Source organism: Nothobranchius furzeri, chromosome 1 (assembly GCF_043380555.1).
Source record: "Nothobranchius furzeri strain GRZ-AD chromosome 1, NfurGRZ-RIMD1, whole genome shotgun sequence".
NCBI lineage: Eukaryota > Metazoa > Chordata > Actinopteri > Cyprinodontiformes > Nothobranchiidae > Nothobranchius > Nothobranchius furzeri.
Window position 1 is genome coordinate 58,982,773 of NC_091741.1, and position 25,761 is coordinate 59,008,533.

A 25,761-nucleotide genomic window follows, 5' to 3' on the forward strand; every position below is an offset into this window, starting at 1 on the left:
ATATATCATAATAATGCAAGTACACCCTTTAAAATGCAACAAAGAAACCTTCATTTAACATTGAAATGTCCAGAACCAGAACTTCTAAATGAATAAAAATAACAAACAAAAATTAAATAAAAAAGGAATCTCACTCCCTGTTAGAAAATGTTGCACCAAAAACAATAAAAAAAGACCCAAAACAATAAATACAATAGCCTGTCCATTGTCAACAGCCAAAACTGCACTTCAATAATGATAATAAATAAAAATAATAATAGAGTTGTACATTTTTTAACTTTTATATATATATATAGAGGATGGTAAAATTATTGAGATGGGCACATGACGTGTCAAGGGGTCTTTACATAACACCCCCCACCCCAAATCCGCACAAGCCTGCTGTGTCCCCCCCACTTCTGAAATCAAAATTTCGTCCCTGATTCTGAATGTTGACTTTGTCTACCACCTTTACCTTTTCTCATGAACAATTGTGAAAGAGTTGATATCATGCAGGGTTTGGTGGATGTTTCGGGTGTTCATGCACATCTCAAATTGAGCTAATTGTGTGAGCAGCAGCACAGAATTGAGCAGTGGGTTGAAAGTCCTCAGCAGATGTTAACAATAACGAGTTGAGCTTCAGAATTCAGCCCCACCGGTCTGAGAACCAGAACCAGCTTAAACCAGGCAGAAAGCAGCACTCAAACCTGTTGAATGTTAGCAGTTTCAGCGAACATTTGAGTTCATCTGATTGAGGAAAGTCACTTTGCTGAGGTGTGAATGCGTGAGACGGTCATGGAGTCGAGGGGCGGGGAGCATTAAACCAAATCTGACGGTTGGTTTTCGCGACGGGGACACCGGAGCGGAGCTGGGAGGAAGGAGCGGTCTCTGTTGTGATGCTCGGTGATGATGCCGTCATCGCCTTTAGAGAGGTGCTGCGTTCTACATTTTGAAACAACGCGTCCGACGCTGACAAGCGGCTGTGCGTCTTGGATAGGGCAGGGACGCCGGAGACGCGCAGCGGCAGAAAGCAGCGCGCTGTCTGTTTGGAGATCATTCAGCCCGCCACGCCAGCGCGCAATAGGGACACACACTGACCTTCAGCCTCTCCATCCCTCCCAAACATTTAGTGAACAAAACGATGGGCGTCTTCTCCGCTCCCCCAAACAGGCGCGACAGCGTCGGGTGAGCAGCAGCGCGGACGCTGCGCACCGTCGGAGGTTTTAGAACAGGACTGGGTGTGTGCGCGTCGGGCTCGCCGTTGCCTCCGGACTGCACCTGCCAACTCTCCCCCTCGCTTTCCATCGAGTCATGTCTGAAACACAGCGATGGGCAAGTTTGACGACAACGAGAGGATAATCCTCAACGTCGGGGGAACCAGGCACGAGACCTACAAAACCACCCTGAAGACCCTTCCGGGCACGCGCCTGGCCCTGCTCGCCTCGGACTCGGACATCGACTCCGTGCTGGATCAGCTTCAACAAGTCCCCGGCTTCATCGAGTTCAACGCGCGGACAAACGAGTACTTCTTCGACCGCCACCCGGGCGTCTTCGCCTACGTGTTGAACTATTACCGAACCGGGAAGCTCCACTGCCCGGCGGACGTGTGCGGACCGTTGTTCGAAGAGGAGCTCTCTTTTTGGGGCATCGATGAGACGGACGTGGAGCCCTGCTGTTGGATGACCTACCGGCAGCACCGGGACGCGGAGGAGGCTCTGGACGTGTTCGAGCTCAACGTGGACAACGGGGACGAGGACGACGACGTAGGGAAGAGACTCGGCATCGAAGACGTGGCCGCCGACGGAAACGTCAGCCAGTGGAGGAAGTGGCAGCCGGTGATCTGGAATCTGTTTGAGGACCCCTACTCCTCCCGGGCGGCTCGGGTAAGGCCGGGCGCACCGCTGCGCCCTCACAGCAGCCTCCTGCTCTCCTCCCCCATCCTCATTCACAAAAACGCTCCCAGTTCCTAAAGTTAATCTGAAACGCATAAATATCTTCAAAATGCATCTTTTAAATCATCAACATCACATTCTTTGCTTATGCAAATAAGTTTTATTTGTGGAAAGAGTCAGAGAAGGGAATGGAAAGATGAGCAAAACACATCACAAGGTCAGCATCAGTCACAGCGTCACCAAACATCCCAGCAGTCACGACTTTAAGGTTTACTTTAGGAAATGTAAAGTAGGGGCCGACTGTAGAATATAAAAACATGCATTTGACAAACTTTGGCTTCCCATAATAATAAAAAAATCTGAAAGTGAACCTATTTAAAACCAATTCTAAAAATATACATTTAATTATTAAAATATTAAGAATCAAATCCAAATAATAAAGCAAAACCCAAATATTCTGAAACTAATCTAAATATATGTGACTAAATAGTTTGCAAGTTACTTTTGAATAAGAATTTAATATAATGACATTAAAAGTTCAGTCAAAAAGATCAAATCCATATGTGGCAGTTTTAAACAAAATCCTTACCTGACATGTCATGTCTGTTGTTCCATTATATTTATTTTTCACCCTGTGAATTAAAATTTTTTTTGATTTGATGCTAAATATATATAATTCAATATTGCTAATTGAACTTCAGTTTAAACTTTTAGAAATTATATATTTTTCATAAATAAATGTGAAAAAATTCACACTGAACTTTATTATAAATATAATATTACAAAATGGAGCTCTGGCATTTATTTGTTTATTGTTAAAAAATGTCTGCAGACAAGTTTTAGTTATTGTACAGCAGATTCTTTCACATTCATCTGTGAGTAACAGCAATATTTGTATAAAATAGAAAGAAGTGCAGCCATCTATCGCATAATGTCACTATAGCAGTTAGAGTCCATGTTGGTGCCTTTCATCAAACAGAACCTGCTGCTGCTGCGGTGTTATCTGCAGCTGTCAGAGGTGCAGCACCTGCTGTGGCCTCACCGGGGGGTCACGTTGACTAAACGTTTCAACGCTGCTGCATCTCGTTGGCCTCATTTCTATGAATTTATGTTTTAAAAATGTATTACAGTAAGCTAATGTAAAATTTATATTCATATTTACTCTATAGGTTGGTGACGTAGCCATGAAGGGCTTCAGTGTAAAAAGTTATTTTAACATTTGCTCCATCTGTTGGGTTATGTGCTCATAACGGTCTTACAGGTAGCAAAACACAAGCATGGCAGAACCATGAAACATGACTCTAAAATGTTGTTCTTGCACAAATATTGACCCTGAAGACATTGAGATGTATGTAGGTCATGAAAACAACTGAATTTAATATGGCTCAGCTGTATTTCAGAGAGTTTTAGTCTGACGAACTTTTTCCTGAGACCGTTTTGTCTGATGGGTTTTGCAATGTTATTTTCTCTATGGTCTGATGTCCTAAAATTTACATCTTATTAGAGTCTTCTTCTGACTCTAGTTGTCCTTAATTAAAAACCCAAACCAAGATAGATCAGTAATCACCACAACAGTATTAATTAAAATTCAGGTGATTGAAAACAAAGCCAAATTTACCTTAACTGAATCCAACAAGGGCTGCACAGTGGTGAAGTGGTTAGAGCTGATGCCTTGCAGCAAGAAGGTCCTGGGTTCGCTTCCGGGCCCAGGATCTTTCTGCATGGAGTTTGTATGTTCTCCCTGTGCATGCGTGGGTTCTCTTCGGGTACTCCGGCTTCCTCCCACAGTCGAAAAACATGACTGTTAGGTTGGTTGGCTAAATTGTCCTTAGGTGTGTGTGTGTGTGTGTGTGTGCATGGTTGTTTGTCCTGTGTTGCCCTGTGATGGACTGGCACTCTGTCAAGGGTGTACCCCGCCTGATTGCCCGTTGACTGCTGGAGATAGGCACCAGCCCCTCTGTGGACAAGCGGGTTCAGAAAATGGATGGATGGATGAGTCCAATAATTGAATCCAATCTAAACCACTTCTGTTCAGTCCAATCTAATCTAAACCATCTAAATCCAATCAATTGGATTTAAATCCAATTCTGTTTTATTCAGTGTATTTGTAAAACTTTTATTTATTTTTTTTAACACAAAGTACTATAGAGTTTAAAAAACACACACAACCAAGACAGGGAAAACAACAAAATAACTAGAAAGTAAAAAAAATAAATAAATAAATAAATAAAATCTACTCAAATTGTGTCAAATGCCAAACAGCTGTGTTTATCAGTGATCCTGTGTTCTTTCTGCACATCGGTAAACTATCACTGGTAAAACAGGCTAGATTTGTTAGATTTACCTTCATCCAGCTGAATTTGATTCTACCTTGTTAGCTTTTGGTTGTTATGTAAACATTTGTTACGTAGACTTAGCCATATTTAACATCAAATCTAATGTTAAATCTGAACTTTTACAATTAAATCTCCATATTAATATTGATTGTAAACTATAATATTTTATTTCCACTGAGGTCCTTCATTGTAACACATCCTTGCAGTCAAGATTATGTCGTCTGTTTTCTGCTAATTTTCACTGTATTAGTTAGATATAGAGTTTCCTATCGATCACATATCCAGTCAGTATTTTTAGAACTGATATTTTTACTAAATAGTGAACCTTGGCTCAGATCTCAGTTGGCTAAAAACAGATCAGTGGGTTTGGTTTCCTGTGCTGCGATTACATCATGCCTCCTCTTCACTGTCTACAGGTGGTGGCTCAACAACTCTATGAGGTTGATGTTTGAACAAAGAAGGCTGGTTTACATAACCATCAATCTCATGGAAACAGGAGAACATCCACCACTAGTGATCAGTATTTTTTTTGTTTCCTTTGCTGACCACAGTCTACCTCTCCATTTTTAATTAAGGGGAGGTGTTAGGCAGGATTTGTGTGTGGGTGGATGGTATCTGCGATGACTTTGCCCTCCATCACCTATCTTCTTCTTTCAGTACATCTGCAAACTTTCAGTGAGGATAAAAACAGGACGTTGTCTTTAGATGTGAAAGGTTCACAGAAAAAGAGAAGCAAAAGGTACAGAGCAACATTTGAACTTGATATTTCTCACTGTGTCATTCTCATAGCCAGTGAAAATGTGGTCCGGTTTTAAAATTACATCAAAGTTAAATCATAAACCAAACAGTGTTAAATGGAAACTGTAAATGTGGTCACGGTCGTGATCAGCCAGACTAATTTACTACGTTTTTTGGAAGCATTTCTAGGTAACAGGGAAGGCTTCAGCCTCGCCTTTAAAGTGCCACAGCCTAGAAGGAAAGGGTAGCTGAGTCGCTTAACCGCAGATTCCTGCACCCGCCAACCTCTGTTAGCTTTGGTTAGCTCAGTTAGCTCATTTCAATCATCCCCCCCCCCACCCCCCCCCCAATCACAGCCCCGCTCTCACCTCCACCTCTTTGACCATTTTTGTATTTCCCGGGAGTGACGAGACGTGTCACATGGCCAAGATGGTGGTGGTGGCAACCACCTGCTGGGCTTCAGTTCAGCTCTTAAGAAACCTACGCGTGATCATATATACAGTCCAAGGTGGTCTCCCAAACAAAAGGCAAAACTAAAGGTGAAAGAGCATTTACGTTTGTTGCTTTTAAACTCTGGAACGCTTTTCTTCTGACACTGACCCCTACTGCACACTGGAAGCAAACAGCACTGCTTCAAATAGAATCCATTATAGGCTATTAGTGTAGCAAACCAGCCGTGATTTTCAGACGCATTGTAGAAGCGGCACGCCGCGCTGCGCTGCTAAGGATAGGATCGCGTTCCATTTTTGTCTGTTTTTCTGTGAGCTGCTTCTGGGACGTGTCAATTATCGCAGTTAACATAGGGCTAGACAGGAAACCACACACGGTTTCAGTGTAAAAGCCCCAGTAATTTTCAAAATAAAAGTATTGCAGCAATGCAACTTCATACATGTGAAGCTTACATGTGACTTACCGGCTTATTTACTCACAGCATCGTTCCAGAAGTGCAGCAGTGTTTTTCATGGATTTAATCCTGGCGGTGGAGAGGAACAACATCATAAATGCAATCAAACAGCGATATCAAACGCTTTGGTTTAATGGCAGATTGCATAAACAAACCATAACTTTGAGGTTACGTGTGATCTCGTGAGGAGGTTGACGGAAGTCTCGAGGGATTTTGTGATCTCGCGAGTTGAGCGAAGAGCATGGCAGAGAAGCCGCTATGCTGCTGAAACTCTCCTAGTGGGCACTTGAATAAGTGATTGTCCCGAGTAAACCGTTCCACTGGCGTTCCATGCCGCTTTTGCTTCCAGTGTGCCATGGGCGTGAGGTCACGGGACTCAGTAGATTCCTTTAACAGCCAAACACTAAAACTTTTTTTTTTAAATTTTCATCTTGTGTTTTTGTGATGGGATTGTTTTAATCTTGGCAATGGCTGGTAATGTTCTCTTAATTTAATTTAGGACATTTTAAAGGTTTGAATCATTTTTGCAATTATCATGCAGCCGACAACTGTTATTTCATCGTCTCTAGACAGAACACAGAAAATAATAGTTTGAACCAGAGTTTTGTAATGCTTCAGGAACAAAATCAATATGTATTTCTCCTTAAGGTTCTTTCTTTCTGCATATTGGCCTCTTCAGCCCATTAACAGGACAAGAAAGGACTCAATCTAAAGGTGTGCTTGTAGATTACATATATACTTACCTTTGTAATTCACAAAATGGTGAACATTTGTGTCACTTCTCTTATGGCCACCGGCCTGGCCTCTAGTGATCCAGGAGCCAGGATCACCCAGCCCCAGTGATCAGCCAGACACCACCCATCCTCCTCCTCTCCTCCAGGCTGTTGAGGAGCACAGCTGAGCTGAATCCTTCTGATGAAACACACCTGAGATTAAAAGTCTGTGCCTTCAGCAGTCTGGGAGGCAGCAGTGCAGGGGTTCTGCTGTCCTCCAGGCCTCGTTTTCTTAAAACCCCTTTTGAGGTGATGAGTTTTACCTGTAAAGGTTTTAGGGTAAAGCTCTGAGTGATCCAAAGGGATCTTTGGTTGATGTCAACGTAGTTGACTGAGTTTTAAGGTCAACTCTGTTTGGGTTTTAGGACTTTTATCAACTTTGTGGATTTTAAAACACCTTCAGTTTCGGTAAAACTTAAAAAAAATTAACCAGGTGTTTTAATTGTTGATAAGCTGTCTTTGAACCGTTAACAGTTTTGAGCATTTTTTTGTTTTGCATTATTTGAATAATGCTCTCCATCTGTTTGCACTTGTTTTAAAATCTTTTATGATGACTAAACACGTTTAATTCCACTGTTCCAAGTTCGTATATCCCCCCCCCCCCCCCCCCCCCCCCCAACATCACAACAACTCCCCAAGCCTAGTTTATAATGATGTTGATCTTGGTTATTACATAGATGCAGCCTGTCGATTATTAGTATAGAAACCCTGACTCACACAAAGGAAGTGCTTTGTGTTTGACTGAGGCAAACATGAGTTAAAACAAGGCGAGCGCGCGCGTGTGTGTGTGTGCATGCGTGCGTGCGTGCGGGACCCTCTCCCTGTTATGGAGAAGTAATGGGAAATTATTTTCCCAGGAAACTAATAACGTGACTTTTATCAGTTTACCCTTTAACCCAGTCATGAGCAACAGAGCGCCGTGTTATGTGACAGTTATCATCACAAATGCGTTCATCATGGAGAGATACTAAATCTCTCCTCTTATTCACACCTGGTATTAAACAGTATCTCCTCATGCTTCAGGAGTGATTGTATCTAATTTTTTTGCTCCACATTCAATGTTTGTCAGTTAAAAGCAAATGAACTGTTATTTCAAACAAACAGAAAGGCAACGGCAACTTTCTGCTCTGCCAGAATTAAATGGAATTGTGTGGTTTATTTATTTAGGTGGAGAAACATCTAAAACACTGTTTCCCAACCCAGGTCTTTACAGTTTTAGATGAGTATTTGCTTTAAATCATTTTTATCTCAGTTATCTTTAACAAGTTCAACCATCAAATCATAGCAGGAGCATCTAAAATGTACACAAAATCAGAAATAAGGGGACATAAGTATTTTACCACCACAGGGTACAATTCTAACTCCTTTACCATATGAGGACTTCAAGGCAGCCTTTGGATCGAAGTATTAGGAATCTAAATTCTCTTCAGGGCCATTTTAAAACTGGATGGTGGTGCAGTGGTTAGCACTGTTGCCTCGCAGCACGAAGGTTGCAGGTTCGAAACTCGGCTGCGGTCTTTCTGCGTGGAGTTGCGTGTTCTCCCCATGCATGCGTGAGTTTCCTCCGGGTACTCCGGTTTCCCCCACAGATCACAACATGCCCTATAGGTTATAAATTGTAAGTCACTTTGTATAAAAGCGTCTGCTAAATAATTAAACATAAACATAAAACATGAGTGAGAAACATAAATGTCGCTCTACTGGCTCCAGTCCTACATACATAACCCCAACCACACATTCACTAAGGCACACCTGTGCAAATTCATGCTATCTAATCAGCATCTGGATGTGCCACACCTGTGAGGTAGGATGGGCCATCTTGGCAAAGAAGAAGTGCTCACTAACTCAGATTTAGACAGATTTGAACAATATTTGAGAGTAATGAGTATTTTGTGTGTACAGAAATGCGTCAGATCTTTGTGTTTATCTCATGAAAAGTGGGAGCAAAAACAAAAGTGTTGCGTTTATATTTTTGTTCAGTGTAATGAAACTGTTATTGCAATTTACTTTCTTTTAAATAAGTATTAAGGCGTGACTTTTTAATGTGATGCCAGAAACAAAGGTGGGAGCGACGGAGAGATCGAAACACAGTTAGTCAGATTCATCTGTTGTGCTTTGCTGTAAAGTTGAGTGTTTCTTGCCTGCAGCGAACCAGAGATCTTTGTAGCTAGTATCCTGAATGACTCACCTCCACGGCATTAAGGAGATTCTTATATTAAGTTGGTATTAGTAAGAATGAAGGCTGGGAAATAAAAATTACATCTTATACACGAGTAACTGGAGATGTGGTTTTGCAAAAGTGTCATTTATGTTTTATAGAAGAAATAAAAACATTGCAATTGCACTTGGAGCAGACACTGCTGTTAAGACATGAATAATTATTTTGTATAATTGATTGATTAATTGAAGGTTTTTAGGGACTGTTCTTTAGAAATCAGTGTTCTGAGTTTATCAAATAGATGTGTTTACTTATTGAAAGTGATGTTATCACTGATGGAAATGAGCAGTACTACGATCCATGTTATTTTAGTCCTGGAGTTCAACACAGATTCCTGCACACCTGTGTCACAGATGACTGAAAGCTGTTGGTTAATGCTGTTACTAGTGTACAGTTAGTCATATATTCATATGTATGCTCATTAATGAAAAGTAAGACAGATTCTACAATTGACTGTAACAATAACCCAATCAAGTATCTCAACTTTTTTCCATGAAACAAAAGTAAATTCAAATGACTTCATCCAGCCACTGTGGGACTAATTCTTCTAGCTGGCTGTTCGCTAAACTCACAACCATTTTTCTTCTTCTTCTCCTCCATGTCTGGTTTGATTATGTAGATTTGGTGAGACGAGCAGTTGTAGTCATCTACGTGTGTTCCCAGTCACCTAACGTAACTTTTGCTGCTCGTTGAAAATAAGCACTTTCTTGGCACCACAATATGTCTTTGAAGTTCACAGACATCAAATGTTAAATCCATGGCACATATAAAATGGGAACAGAAAAACTATCGGCTCATAGACTCCCATATTTCTTTTTCGCAGTAGGTAACTCCTAGGGTGTTTCTCAATGTCAAGGCGCCTTGCCTTGCAAGGCGATGTCTTGCGAGGCCAGGCGCCTTGCTTGCAAGGACACTGTCCTTCCTTGCTCAACAAAAACGGTTAAATGGAACAGACTTGCATCACGTGACCGCGGCCTCCACGGCAGTCAGTTGTCACATGACACGGGAGATAACATTATATTTTATATGTATTAGTTTCAATATCAATATATAACGAGGCTTTTACTTTTTAAATTGTGTATGTCTCTTCTTCTTCTGGCTCTTGGAGAGTACAGATGCTTTTTTCCTCCTCTCCTCCCTATCTTATCCCAAGGCTCTTTGTCTGTCTCTGAGCGTATGGCGCTTCTGCATTTTTTTCTGGAAAACTGGAAACTGAAATTATTAAAATGGACCTGGTCAGTTGGTCTCTCAATGCGATTGACAAAAACTTTTTCAACGATGACAACGGGAGAAGGGTCTCCTGGGTGCCCCTCTGGGACAGAGCCAATTGGGCATATCATGGACTCCTGGAAACAGTGGAACTTGGTCTGCCTGTCTCAGCTGTCTGTAGAGGATTCTGAAGACGTCTGGATATTCGTGGTGTTGGTGTCAGGTTTTCCTGCTCTTTGGCCTGGGAGGTTACCTGGCTTACCGGAAAATTAACGAGCTGTCGAGGAATATTGGCTCGCTCCCACAGCTGAGAGATGGGTTACACTGCGCTATAAACGCACAGACTCATTTAATTGTCGAGATGAGTCGTAAGCTTGGAACTTTGGCTGATATTCAGACTCTGGCACAGAAGGTGGATTCCATCAAGGAGAAAGTTAACGAGCCAGCGCGGATTGGGATAGAGTAATTATGCCATTATTGGATTCAGAGGGGTTGAGGACCAACGGAACTTTAAGACAGAGAGGAAATTATCTCTGTCAGGCCCCAAAACAATTTCTTATGTGAATCTGGTGCCCTTGAGCCTGTGAGGCTGAAGCAAATACTCCCCCCTCAGAAGAAATGTGGAATGCTGCCGTCGCCATGGCAACTCTGTCCCCCTATCCCAGCCTGGGTGAGACTGCGACTGGAAAAGGATTGCGGAATCATTCCAGGAGTCACTGTGCTCTCTAAATCCTACGACCCCCCCCCCCCCCCATCCCCCGTCCAAACGGAGGTGACGGGCGCCGCTTATCTTGGCTGCATGCACTGACATGAGGAGAGTCCTCAATCCTACCTCCCCACCTAGTGGACACTTATGTTGTGTGATGTCTGAAGTCTGTTGCATCTCTGTCTGAGGTGTTTTTTTGCATAGTGTTATGGCCGCCACCGTTTTGGAGTCCCAGTGTGTGTTAGGGGTTGCATGACTTAATTTTTTTTAAAGTCGACAGTCAAGTAATGAAAATCGAGTCGACTTCGACAAATCATTGATTACGTCATACACCAGAAGCGGCACGGGGAGGGGGGTCGGTAGGTTTGCTGGAGTTTTTGACAATTAAAATTGCGCCCACATTTTCAAAGTTAAACACATTTCTTTTAACAACAGTAGTTTCTGCTTCAGCCATCTCCCCCCTCCTCCTGCGCAGCAGCGGCAAACTCACTGATGCACCTGCAGCCTCTCAGAGTTCCTGCTGCTCTAAACACTAAAATAATTATTTAATTTTCTGTTCCTCACTTCTGATTACCTTCAATGGTGTCTGTTTGTTGCAACCACCAGGTACATAAACTAAGTTGTTTTTATTTGACTATTTTTCTGTCCTGCCTGTTTATTATCTTCCTGCATCTCCTCTCAATCCTAAAGAAAAACTGCTACCTGAGTTCATATATATTCACCTTATGAGTTACCTTTGAACTGCAGTTCTAAAAGATCTACTGACCGCAAAAACAGCGGGGTGCTCGCTGCTCGCTGGCCGCATCAGTGAGGTGAGTCACTGGAGGACAAAACAGGTGATGCGCCTCGCTCCGCAGCAGCGAAACGCATCAGGCACAAATAAAAGACAGAAAACATTAAAGGAAATGAGCCGACATACGATTGCGTGTTTAATTTGTTTTTGAGGTGGTGACACCTGATTTGATAATGTTACTGTGGACGTGCTCAGGACGCAGATGTCTGGAGCGCGTCAACGATCAGAGCCTTGCATGCGCAAACTGGTTAAGATTAGGATGGGGTGAGGGGAAGGTAAAATTGCAAGAGGGAAAAGGTCACAGTTTGGTTAAATGTCCGTTTTACCGCCGATGTCAGTACCGACGCTCTGGCACAGCGCGTCGCCTCCGCCTCCCGACGTGCAGGGGCTCATCACCTGCTGTCTTTTCCGAGGACCGCATCTTGTCGGTCATTATCACGTGACAGCGACTAGTCAATGACAGGCATAAAAAGTCACTACAGAGCAGTGAAGTCGACTAGTCGACAAGTTCGTACAACCCCTAGTGTGTGTGCAGCGCTTCCTTGGCCCAGGGTGTGCCATTTCCCTGTTCAACAGTGCAGCACCTTGGACAGCTGCTCTTGGGAAACAACCACCTTTCATCCAGGACCATGGACAGCACCAGGGCAGCAGTCACAGCCAGCTGGGCCGTTTTACCTCATCAGCTGGCCCTTCAAATGTAGCCAGCTGGAGCTCATCAGGGAAGAAAAATTGTTTGTGGGTTGCAGCAGCAACTGGAGTTCTCTTCCCTTGCGGTTCTTGCCTCAGTCTAAACCTTTTGCAGTTTTGTGCTTACTGCTACAGAGAGAGTAGGTAGGATTTTTGAAGTTTGGACAATTTCAGTTAGTTTGGTAATTTTAGTTTGGTTCGTCTTTTAGACAAACCTTGGTTAATTACCCGGTGGGGTTTTTGCCCTTTTTGGATTTCCAGTCCTCTTTTAACAAAGGAGAGTAATTTTAGGATTTTCGGTGCCTGGACGTTCTCAGTCTATTTGGTAAGTTTGGTTTGTCTTTTAGACACACCTTGGTTAATTTCTAGGTGAGGGTTTAGCACCCCCGACCCCCCGCTTTTGGATTTTCCAGCCCCTTTTAATAAACCCTTGAAGACAAGGACAATTTGAGTTTGGTTTTGCTTTGTCATGCCCCCTCACCCCCTGTTTAGGGTGACCTTACATTAGACTCACCCATTTTATGTTGCCCCCTCCTCACCTTCCTAGCTGAGCCCACTGTAGGGGTGTAACATAAATTGGGGCTTGTACGGGATTATTACTGCTTTATTACATGTTTTAGATCAGTTAAGCCCGTGTCAAACTTTTGGACTAGTTTTAACATCTGGTAGCCCTTTGTTGGTTTTGGAAGACCCTCCCTCTGGAGGGTAACTCTGAAGTGCCTTTTTTCCCCTCCACCTGACTCAATCGTCATGTAAACCCTCTGATCTCTATTAAGGTAGCGCGACTCGGGTTGCGAATGACCACAGTCACCAATTCTTGTCATGTGTCTATGCCTGTATGTATGTCTGATCTCAGAGTTGTGTGTACTGAAACTCTAATTTCACCCTGGGATTAATAAAGTATCTTTGAATTGAATTAAATTAAAAATATAAGCGAGTTATTACCTGCTAGCCATAAAAGCTGCAACTACTAAGCAACTAACCAACAATAGATAACTTCTTTGGATCTAAAAAAACATTTTAAATTAGCTGTTTTACTTTTAAACTTGAAAGTTGTCCCCGAAGTAGCTGCCAGCTTCTGATCTGCCGTCTTTTTGAAAATACAGCGGTGTATTGTGGGTAATTTTTGGCCAAGGCTAGGCTAAAAGAAACCTCCCGTGCGTCCTTGCTCAGCTAGCTAAACGGCTAACAAACGGAGAACACGCACCTCGGTAGAACATGAACATTGGAACCGATTGGAACACGTCTTTGCTGCTCCTGATGACCTATCTCCTAGGAAAACGGGGTGGGGCCAAGACATCAAGGCAAGGTTCCCTGACATTGGTAAACACCCCTAGTCTGGAATAAGATGGGGGTGACTCCTCATAGTGAATGGCCCAGTCCCAATACTCACAGTTCCACCCTTGTGCCCTTTGACTGCACGTTCCCGTCCAGGGCCGCAAGTGTGTGGGTTGTCCCAATTCTCAAGTGCGTAATTTGACCACGCCCCTTTTGCACACTTGATCCACACTTTGCTAAATTTTGCATCAATACAGACTTCACTGAAGGGTATTGCTAACAATCCATTGCTGTGTTGGTATTTTGATAAGAAGGTGAAACAATGGCTGAAGCGCCTTTTCTGAAAATATGGATTTTCAAATTAAAGAAGTTAATTTTAAAATGATTAATGATATTTTTCCATGCTCTAAATGTTTTAGTCTATGATTTAATGTGGACAGCAGAGAATGTAAATTTAGTCAAATAATTGTTTGATTGAAAGTTGTTAATAAAGAATTTTTTCAAAAGTAGCACAAACAGCGACCAGCATCCTGGCATGCGTCTTGATCAATGACTCAATGCTCATTGCCCCAATTTGGCACACTTGTGTATCACACATTCAAAACCTCACTCTGCACTTCCTGCATGTGCACTTCACTGAGGACCGTAGGACGCAGTGCAAGTATTGGGATTGGGCCAATAAGTGGATATTTGGAAGACATCCCTTGTCTAGAACAGAAAAGAGACAGATGTCATCTAGATTCCCTGTGTTGTAACTGCATTCTATACTTTTGTCTATAACTAACTGTGTAAATGAGAAAAATTGTGGCTGTATCTGTTGCTGCCTCTTGGCTAGGAGAAATAAAGTAAAATAAAAGATTCAAACAAAGATTCTCAACACAATAGTGGCTGTTTAAAATGTCAGCCTTGAGGATATATTCCAAATGTAAAAAAAAAGTTAATCAATATTAGAACTCAATATTAGCTAGCACTGAAATATTAGTACTTTTTGGTTTTAAAAGAGTGGTATCTAACGATTGACAGATGCAAAAGTAAAAAAAAACTTTTGTAACTGGACCACAATGAGACAATAGAGCCAAGTATTAGTCCAATTAAACACGTACTTTTGCACAGTTGTGTTAATGTAAGATAGATCTATAATAGGGATGAAAGAACTCTTAGTGGGTTGAATTGTCTGAAGTCAGTTGTGCACGTAATGTTTGTATTTCTAGTTTAGCTGAAACCCTGAAAGTCGGATCTGTTCATTTAACGAGTCATTACGAGTGTTCGTGTGCCAGCAGCCAGCAGGCGCCTTACTCTGGGCTCCCCACGCTGGTTCTATTGTTGTAACCATCCTGTTCTGTTCTCACATGCTCAGAGTTGCTTCTTTCATTTAAAGCTGCCGGTGTGCTCCCTGGTCTGTGTCGAACAGGATTTTAGCTTGACTCAGAACAAAAAAAATAAACATGTGTGTGTGTGTGTGTGTGTGTGTGTGTGTGTGTGTGTGTGTAAATGTACTGCTTTGAGTTAATCTGTTTGTTTGTCCCTCTCGTGTTTCTGTAGTTGGCCGTTTCTGGATTCGGATGGTAACAAAAAAAACAAAACAGAAAACAACACCCACCTCTTTCATTTCTCATGTCTGCGCTCTGAAACAGAGGTTTAACCGACGCCTGACTCTGTAGTTTCTCTCACCAAAGACGCACTCTGAACCCTCGCCCAGCCACCACCCTACTTCATCATCACATAGTCCCATCAGAGACTGCAGCTTGCTTTCTGCCACTTAAGAGGTTAAAAACTCAAACCGCCTGGGTGCTGCCTGCCGCATGCCTGAAGGTAATAAAGCCAAGCTGCACGCTCAGCCTGCCAGTTGTCATGGCAACATCATCACTCAACACCACGGCTTGTTTTCATTCAGATCTAGCCGGTCCATAAAACTGATTTCTGAAAACTGCTCGACCATGAACCTTTATTGCTCAGTAGCCCCTTGTTTGCAAAAACATGCATAAGCGTGGCATTAAGGCGGCCGAGCTATTGCTGCATGATGTTCTAACTATTTTCTTCTTGATGTCAGAGGTTACACAGGACAATTATATCTTGGCCTCTTCACTTTCAGTCCCTGATTAATTAAAGCCACAGGTGTGCATCATCAGAAAGCCCCATTCATTGTTTGTATGCATCATTTGAGGTTACAGAGCAGAAACCACAGCTGATGGGCAGCAAACAGTCACTAAGACCTCACTGAGTAAATAGACTCTGACAAGTAAACAGTAGCAGACCTGACACCGAGTAGGAGAGCAGGGCAAAAGGCTGCCTTGGTGTGAGCATTGATGGCATGCTGCTAGGCATGTTTGTAGCCACTGCCAGTCACATTAATCAGAACCGCCAATCACTACTTTCCTTGATCGTGGTAGCTTAGCATGAAGTTGTGTTACAGAATTTAGAAAAAATGGTCAAGGGCCTGTATTTCTGGGGTTCTACACAAGCGCTGAATTGCTCCAGATTATAATCTCAGCTGATTCTGTTTACAAAAGAGACACTAACGGCCCGTTTTTACTTTCATTTTCAATATAGTTACCAGCCGGAGCTTGGCAGTAACTCCCCACATGATCAGGACACCAGCCTCTGTGGCGCCAAGGCGCAATCGTCGTTTATCTGATAGACAGTTACCGCAGTATTACTATCAAGTGAGGTGGAACGAATGCTGCAAAATTTGCATTTAAAAAAATGTTAAGAAAGAGAGAGAGGGACTAGGAAAGAGGGAAATCAGTGGATCCTGAGGAAGGTGGAATAGGTGGGGAGATCAGAATAGAGAGAGTGGTGAAGAAGGCCATACAAAAGAATCTTTGAACAAGTGAGTCTTCAACTGCTTTTTAAAGGAGACCACCGAGTCCACTGATCTCAGGCTCAGGGGGAGAGAGTTCCAGAGTCTGGGGGCCACAGCAGCAAATGATCTGTCACCTTTGGTCTTTAGCCTGGTGTGTTGCACAACCGGTAGGCTTTGATCACTGGACCTCAGGGACCTGCTGGGGGTGTAGGGCCTGAGAAGATCACCAATGTATGATGGTGCTTGTCCATGTAAGGCCCTATAGACCAGAACCAGGTTCTTGAAATGAACCCTGAAGTTGACTGGCAGGCAATGAAGCTGGAGGAGAAGCGGGGTGATGTGGGTGTGTTTGGAGGACTTGGTCAGAGGCCGAGCACAGGCATTCTGAACCACCTGTAGACGGTTCAGGGAGGTTCTGCTCAGACACGTGAAAAGAGAGTTACAGTAGTTTAAGCATGAGGAGATGAAGGTGTGGAGAGCTGTCTCAAGTTCAGAGCAGGACAGAATGGGACTCAGCTTAGCAATGTTACTGAGATGGAAGAAGGAAGCGCGAACAAGAGAACTGACATGAGAATCCAGGGTGAGAGCTGGGTCAAAGGTCACTCCAAGATTCCTGACAGAAGGTTTGGTGTGAGAAGCAAGCTGACCAAGAGAGTCTCTGACTTTGGGAACCAGCTTGTCTGGGGCACAGATGAGGATCTCAGTCTTATCTTCATTCAGCTGAAGAAAGCTCCCAGCCATCCAGGTTTTGATAAGAGTCTAAGCAGGTGTGTAACAGCTGCAGCTTAGACATCTCATGGAGCTTAAAGGAGATGTACAGTTGGATGTCATCTGAGTAAATATGATAGGAGATTCCTTTGAAGGAGCTAAGGATGTGCTGAAGAGGGAGCAGATAGAGGAGGAAGAGCAGAGGCCCCAGCACAGAACCTTGTGGGACACCATGGGTAAGGGAGGTGGTGGAGGACCTAAACTTGGAGACGGCCACAGAAAAGGAGTAAAGAAAGATAAGAGGAGAACCACTCCAAAGCAGTTCCTGATAGGCCTACCCAGTCTCTCAGCCCCTCCAGTAGCAGGTGATGGTTAGCAGTGTCAAAGGTTGCAGTCAGGTCCAGCAGGACCAGAACAGAACAGCCCCCTGCATCACTGTGAGTCAGAAGGTCATTAGAGACCCTAAGAGGAGCTGTTTCAAGAGCTGTTTATAGGTGAGTGAATCTGTGTTTTCTTCCACACATGAGCTATATGGCTTGCTATGATTATGTTTGCTCATCATCCGTTTATGTGTTTATTTGTGCATATAGAAGGAAAATTAATTAAAAACAGTTATAAGATCCGTTGTTAATTTTTTTGAGGAAATGAGGTATGCATCACCAGTGCATAATGCTATGGTATGGAAATAAACATCAATTCGGTGGCTAAAGGTGCATTTCAAACTACCAAGCAATAAATGATTTATTGCAATAAAGCCTGCAGATATTCACCCAACCTTAATTTTAACAAACATGATGATTCTAGAAGAGCTGAAAACTAATTAAAAATGCCAAAGCAAGTAAAACTCCATCACCTCCTATGAAAATTTAATTCAATTCAATTCAAGTTTATTTATTTAGCGCCAAATAACGACAAGAGTCATCTCAAGGCACTTCACATAATAAACATTCCAATTCAGGACAGTTCATTAAGCCAATCAGAAATAATTTTTCCTATATAAGGAACCCAGCAAATTGCATCAAGTCACTGACAAGTGTCAGTGACTATACAGCAATCCTCATACTAAGCAAGCATAAAGCGATAGTGGAGAGGAAAACTCCCTTTTAACAGGAAGAAACCTCCAGAGAATCCTGGCTCAGTATAAGCAGCCATCCTCCACGACTCACTGGGGATCGAGAAGACAGAGCGCGCGCACACACACACACACACACAAACACACACACACACACACACACAAACACACACACACACACACACACACACACACACACACACACACACACACACACACACACAAAGACTAGTAATGTGTCTGTAGTTATATTGTGATGTCTTAGTACACACACACACACACACACACACACACACACACACACACACACACACACACACACACACACACACACACACACACACACACACACACACACACACACACAAAGACTAGCAATATGTCTATAGTTATATTGTGATGTCTTAGTAAATATTCTATTTGGTGAAAGATAAACTTTATTGTATTTATCCTAGTGAATCTATAATTAAACGGATAAACTAGTAGTAGCACATCAAACATCAAGGAAAGCAAAAAGTTATTATCAGGAGAGGGAGAAATTTTAAGTGGTTAGCAGCAGTGTGCTAGTCGATGGCCCCCTCCATGAGGCCACCACAGCTCAGCAGAACGTCGTTGTAGCTTCTTCTGGGGAGAAAAACACTTAGAGAAAAAATAAAGTTAACAGCTGAAATTGCAGAAAATAATACAGTTAAAGAGCAGACTGTAGAAGAAAGTAGTAGAGTGTGAAAAGTGGTCAGTGTATCTTCCAGCAGTCTAAGCCTATAGCAGCATAACTACAGAGATAACTCTGGATAATCTATCCTATTTAGATGTAGGCATGTTGGAGGCAGCGCAAGGGAGAGCCGTCTTTACCGACTGTACACTCCACCTCTCTGTACTCCCCCACTTGTCCAGATTTAGGCTAACATCAGATTTTAACCATAAGCCCTATCAAATAAAAATGTTTTAAGCCTAGTCTTAAAAGTAGACACAGTGTCTGCCTCACGGACTAAAGCTGGGAGCTGGTTCCACAGGAGAGGAGCCTGATAACTAAAAAATCTGCCTCCCATCCTAATTTTAGATATTCTGGGAACCACCAGTAGACCTGCAGTCTGAGAGCGAAGTGCTCGGTTAGGAACATATGGAACAATCAGATCACTGATTTATGATGGAGCTTGATTATTAAGAGCTTTATATGTGAGAAGCTCGTGCTTTGATCCAGGCGTTCTTGCAGCGCCTCACTAGGGATTGCTTGACAGGTACAGCAACTTCCAGCTCCTGGTGGGCGAAGACCGGGGGCTGGTAGCCATAGCAGACCTCGAAAGGGGACATATGAGTGGTTGAGGAGGTGTGAAGATTGTGGGACAACTCTGCCCAGAGGAGGTATTTACGCCATTGCGAGGGTTGGGCAGAGACAAAGCACCGGAGGTACCGACCCAGCTGTTGGTTAACCCACTCTGTCTGACCATTGGTCTGTGGGTGATAGCCTGATGATAGGCTGACCGATGCTCCCATTAGGTGGCAAAAGGCTTTCCAGAATTGGGCTGTAAACTGGGGACCCCTGTCGGAGACCACATCGACAGGAAAGCCATGGAGGCGCACCACGTTCTCCAGGAATAGTTCCGCCGTGCATCTGGCTGAAGGGGGACCTGGAAGGGCGATGAAGTTGACAGCTTTATAAAACCGGTCAGTGACTGTGGGGACCGTGTTGAGGTTGTTGACCGGGGGGAGTCCTGTGACGAAATCCAGACCCACGTGGGACCAAGGACGGCTGGACACCGGAAATGGTCTGAGGACACCAACAGGGGCCTGGCTGGGTGTCTTGGAGTGGGCGCAGATGTCACAGGCGCTAGTGTACTCCTTAACATCCCTCGCTATGCATGGCCACAAGAGTGCTCGTTGGAGGAACTTCAGAGTTTGAGAGAACCCCGCGTGGCCAGACAGGCATGACGAGTGGGCCCAGGAGAGCGCCTCGCTGCGACAGGATGTAGGGACGTAGAGACGATCCGCAGGGGTCTCTGGAGGTGCAGGGTCGTCCCGGAGGGCATTCTGGATAGCCTCCTCCAACGGCCACCTTAGGTGGGCCAGGAAACGATGCTCTGGGAGAATTGGTGCAGGTTCGGACGTCGGTGTGGAGTGTGTGAACTGGCGGGAGAGGGCATCAGCCTTCTGGTTCTTAGTTCCAGGGCGGTAGGCGAGATGGAACTCATAGGGCTCGAAGAAGAGGGCCCATCAGGCCTGGCGAGGATTGAGCTGCTTGGCGGATCGGATGTGAGTCAGGTTCTGGTGTTCCGTCCAGATAGTGAAAGGCTGGGTGGTGCCTAGAAGCCACTGTCTCCACTCCTCCAGCACCCATTTTATGGCCAGTAGTTCACATCAGCCACGCCATACTTCTGCTGGGTGGTGGAACACTTCCTAGAGAAGTAGGCGCAGGTATGGAGTATGTCGTCGGGCCCGCCTTGGGACAGGATGGCACCAGCACCGACGTCCGAGGCATCGACTTCGACCACAAAGGGCTCCATAGTATCTGGATGGTGGAGGATAGGGGCCGACGTGAACTGGGTGACCAGGGGGCGGAAGGCCCGAATGGCGTCTGGAGTTAGACGGAACGGTTGGCCGGGTGGGCTTGGTTGGGTGAGGGAGGTGAGCGGTGCCACAATGGTGCTGAAGTTCTTAATAAAACGGCGGTAAAAGTTTCAGAAGCCCAGAAAACTCTGTAGCTGTTTTAGGCTCGTAGGAAGGGGCAAGTCAGTGACCGCCTGGACCTTCTGAGGGTCCATGGTTATGCCCTGATCCAAAATCATGAAGCCCATGAATGAGATGATCCGCTGGTGGAAAGAGCATTTCTCGGGCTTGCAGTATAGGTTATTGTTCAGGAGCCGGGTCAGGATGGCACAAAAATGGTGGAGGTGTTCGGCCTCGGAGTTAGAGTAAATTAGGATGTCATCCAGGTAGGAAAACACCCACCGGCCCAGCATGTCGCTGAGGACATCGTTAATGAGGCGTTGAAATACGCTGGGGCTATTGCACAACCCGAAGGACATGACCTGGTACTCCCAATGACCGGTGGGTGTGATGAATGCGGTCTTCCACTCATCCCCAGCTTTGATGCTGACCAGATTGTAGGCGCTCCAGATGTCCAGGAGTCCAGAGCAGTCGTGAGGAGTGGCAGGGGATGGCGGTCCCTGACAGTGATCTTGTTTAGACCCCGGTAATCTATACAGGGACGAAGGTCACCTTCCTTTTTCTTCACAAAGAAGAAGCCTGCAGCACCCGGGGAAGAGGAGGGTTGGATGAAACCCTGCTGGAGGGCCTGGTTGATATATTCCTCCATCGCTCTGGATTCGGAGGGAGAGAGAGAGAGAGAAAAGGTGCCCACGGGGAGGATTGGTACCTGGTTGTAGCTTGATCTCCATGTCATATGGGCGGTGAAGCGGCAGTGTGGTGTGGCGTCGCTTATTGAAGACTGCGGCCAGGTCCAGATAGGGTAGTGGCAGATTGGGCGGTAGAGGACCGAGACCACCAGCCGGGCGGTGTGCCATGGGTGGAGGAGGAGAGAGGTGGGCCTGGCACGGGGTCCCCCAGCTTAAAAGGCGGTTCTGGGACCAGGAAATCTGGGGGTCGTGGAGACGGAGCCTGGGGAACCCCAGGATTAGAGGAGAGGAGGGAGCAGAGATGATGAGAAAGTGGAGGGTTTCCCGGTGGCCTTGGAGGACCATCTGGAGTGACTGGGTTCGGTCCTGGACAGGATAGGGCTGGAGGGGTCTGCCGTCCACCGAGGTCACCGGAACAACTCGTTCCAGGAGAGTCAGGGGGATCCGTAGGCGTTTAGCCATATCCACGTCCATGAAGTTGTCGGCAGCCCCAGAGTCCACCAGAGCATGTACCTGATGTGAGGTCTCGTCGTGAAAGAGGGTGACTGGAAGGAGGTGTCGGTGGGAAGAGATAGGGGTAGAGGGTGACCCGGGCTGAGCTACCCCGATACTCAGTGGGTTCCTCCATTTCCCGGCCGTAATGGGCAGTCCAGGCGCTGGTGGTCGGGAGAGCCACAGTAGGCACAGAGACCCTTGCGCCACCGTCGCTGTCTCTCCTCTGGGGGGAAGGTGGCCTAGCTGCATAGGCTCCTCAGTTGAAGTGGGTCCGGGAACTGGCGTTAGTGAATGAGGAAGAGGTCCAGGAGCTCTGAGTGGGCGAGTGGAGGACCTGGGTCGAACCAGAACCCGCTGGTCGATGCGCTGCGCCAGGTCGGCAACTTCATCCAGGGTCTGGGGCAGTTCGTTTCCCCCCATCTTGTTTCGGATGTAGGGCGCCAACCCCTCCAAGAAGACAGAGTCATCCCATTGTAGTTTGGCCACGATGGTGTGAAACTCGGATGCATAGGCGCACACCGAGCGTTCCCGTTGGCGGAGCTTGAGGAGACGTGCTTCAGCCCCCACTTCACTACTGGGTGGAACGAAGGTCTTCCTGAGGGCGGCCACAAAAGCAGCATAGTCATTGCAGGCAGGGGATTTAGAATTATAGAGAGCAGCGGCCCACTCCTGAGCGCGTCCAGAAAGCAGGGAGGTGAGGTGCGCAACCCGAGAGCGGGCAGTGGGGAAGCATCCTAGTTGGCACTCGAATTGCATGTCGAGGGAGGCGAGCAGACCATCTGGGCTCCCAACCTGTCCGTTCCACCTCTCCGGTAGGCTGAACTGCGGCTCCTCCTTAGGTGGAGCGAGGGCTTGCTGCTGAAGAGCATTGATGGATGTGGATATTTGAAGGGTGTGGTCGGTCAGAGAGTTCACCTTGGTATTGAGCCGGTCGACCAAGGCGTGAAGCTGAACAATCTCATTCTTCATTCGCTCAAACTCTGCTGGGTTAATGGACTCAGTCTGGGACGTAATTTTGGGGGGGGGACGGGTGGGACATGTCCCCCCCACTTTTTCAAAAGGCAGTTTTGGTCCCCTGCACTTTTTTCCGTCCAAAAACAATGTTACGCTCCATTAAATGGATTTGGTTGAGCACTAGGACCGAAACGGAAACCGGTTTACTATTAGACCCGCCCAAAAGCTAATCTATTGGCTCTGCTGATACTTGCTAACGTATTATTGGCTGTTGCTGCTGTCACTCAAGTTGTAAACAGTCAGAACGTGCTCACGTTGTTTTGCTAGTTTGGAGCCGCTAGGGAACACCGGTACTGAGTCACATCGTCAACTAGACGCTGTGTAATATCAGAGCTCAGCTCAGCTTCCATTACATAACATTTGAATAAGTGTTCATTTGTGAGTCTTTGGTAGTTAGGCACAGCCAGGAGACAGCATGTCAAGAAAATGAAAAGTGGATATAAGAGACTTCTTTCAAAGTCAAAACGTAAGTTGGAACATGTGACACCCCTGCATTAAGCTCAGACTCACCTCCTCCTTCACAAACATACTCAAAACTAACTTTTACAAACTCATCTCCTCCACATAACTGACTCCTCAGACACAATTTATTCGTATTATTATAATAATTATTTTTTTATTACTATTATCATCATAATTATTATTACTAGTAGTAGTAGTAGTAGAAGTGTAACTTCAAAACTTTTATCATTTAACTTTATTGTAAACTTATCTATTGCAATGTATATTTTCACATTAAAAAGCTCTGAAAAATGAACAGAATCATCATCGTCAACAGATTTTTTAAGCTTAATGTCAAAGATGTACACTTTTCATTAGATTTATCTTATTTTTTTCCATTTATTTTTTGTGTGTTGAAATGCAACAACTGTTTAAACACTTTTAAGGGAAAAAAACATATTTAATATGTTTTTATACACTCAAATGTTAGGGTGATGATCATGTGTAAAACATTAGTTCAGCATGTCCTCTAACACAGCAAATGAACAAACGGCCAGATCTCAGGAGGGACCGTTTATGTATAAATAATTTTTATACTTTTGACTAGGCCTGGGAAAGTAACAAATTTTGCTGGACGATATTTTGTCCAACAAATTGTTGATGATAAACGATATCATTGTCAACATTATCTAGACCAAAATAACCACTAATATAATGTTAATATATCATAATAATGCAAGTACACCCTTTAAAATGCAACAAATAAACCTTCATTTAACATTGAAATGTCCAGAACCAGAAGTTCTAAATGAATAAAAATAACAAACAAAAATTTAATAAAAAAGGAATCTCACTCCCTGTTAGAAAATGTTGCACCAAAAACAATAAAAAAATACCCAAAACAATAAATACAATAGCCTGTCCATTGTCAACAGCCAAAACTGCACTTCAATAATGATAATAAATAAAAATAATAATAGAGTTGTACATTTTTTAACTTTGACATTTATATATATATATATATATATATATATATATATATATATATATATATATATAGGATGGAAAAATTATTGAGATGGGCACATGACGTGTCAAGGGGTCTTTACATAACACCCCCCACCCCAAATCCGCACAAGCCTGCTGTGTCCCCCCCACTTCTGAAATCAAAATTTCGTCCCTGGACTCAGTCATCCTGTCAGACTGGTCGGCCGGATTCGGGAGTTGAGCTTGTAGAGAGTGTGGTTTCACAGACGCGGAAGTGATAGCGTCGGTGAAACGCCGGCTCACGATTTAATCTAGGAATCCCTGAGCGTACGAGCGTCAATGAAGTGACACGGAAATGCTGGGTTTTCCAGAAGTAAGTAAGAACACTTACTGTGAGCGGATAGTTCGTAAGATGGATCGGTTGATTGGAAACTCTGATCATGGATCTGAAGAAACGATGACTGAGTGGTGAGCTGGGGAGGCGACTTCCGTTATAGTCGTGGTTAGTGACGTAGGTGTGACGTGGAGGGAATCCCTGCGAGGGGCATGCTGGGAGATGTGGTCCATGGTGGAGATTGGCTAGTTGGGAGAGGCTGGCTTGGGGACTTGGGTTCTGACATATTGTGAACATTTTCCAACACTTTATCACAATTTTACCATGGCTAAAGATGGTGACCGTGCATTTTAGGATTTTTTAAAAAAATTGCTGAATCATTGTAAATTGAGAAATGCAATGGGACCTATAAATAAATTTAAAATAAATCTTTACATCACTGTCAAATTTGAGTTAGATGTTTTTTTTTGTCAAATTCCAGATGGTCTTCACCTCCAAGAGAAACGGATTGTTCTACATTTCGCTGCTGCTGGAAATGTTTATGGAAATGTTGTGAAACTGAAGGTGCTTTATAAAGTGAGGAGAAAATTAGGAGTAGAGCTGTTTTGCACCTTAGACTAGCAGTTAGCTCATCAATCCTTAATGGTGTAAAAGTTCTGAAGAGAGGAAAATGAAGCAGTGAGCTAAGAAGGTAGTAATTATTTATAACTCTTACCCAGAAAAGTGTTGTAAACATCCCTTCAAAAGCAACATCACTAGTTTTAGCATTTTGCTATGATGGTAGCTGCTTGATTAAATGTTGTAAAATAACTTCTCAGCTCTGTAAAATACATGTTTGTAAACAGGAAATAAATCAGGTTGTATTTACATTGAAGCCGTTCTGTGTTCATCCATCAGAAACCACAAATGGCAGAGCACAGAAATGTGTCACCACGCAAAAAAAAAAAAAAAAAGAAAAGAAAGAAAGAAAGTGGGAAGCCTGTTGGATTGTTATTGAAGTGTCAGCAGGCGTGATTGGACCTCAGCTCACCTCTCATCCCT

At 44.3% G+C, this 25,761-nt stretch overlaps 1 protein-coding gene across 7 annotated transcripts in view; it reads left to right on the plus strand.

The window, feature by feature from the left end:
• The first annotated feature begins 468 nt into the window (after positions 1-468).
• The window catches only part of kcnc2 (potassium voltage-gated channel, Shaw-related subfamily, member 2), a 145,366-nt gene continuing 120,073 nt past the window's right edge, over positions 469-25,761 (plus strand). For 2 of the 7 annotated variants that reach the window (XM_054739522.2, XM_054739517.2), the window contains exon 1: positions 469-1,862. In XM_054739522.2, the coding sequence (XP_054595497.2) occupies positions 1,308-1,862 (555 nt within the window). In that variant the 5' untranslated portion in view covers positions 469-1,307. The remainder of the gene's footprint in view (positions 1,863-25,761) is intronic. The other 5 variants (XR_008562975.2, XR_008562976.2, XM_054739518.2 and 2 more) reach the window with 4 other exon arrangements.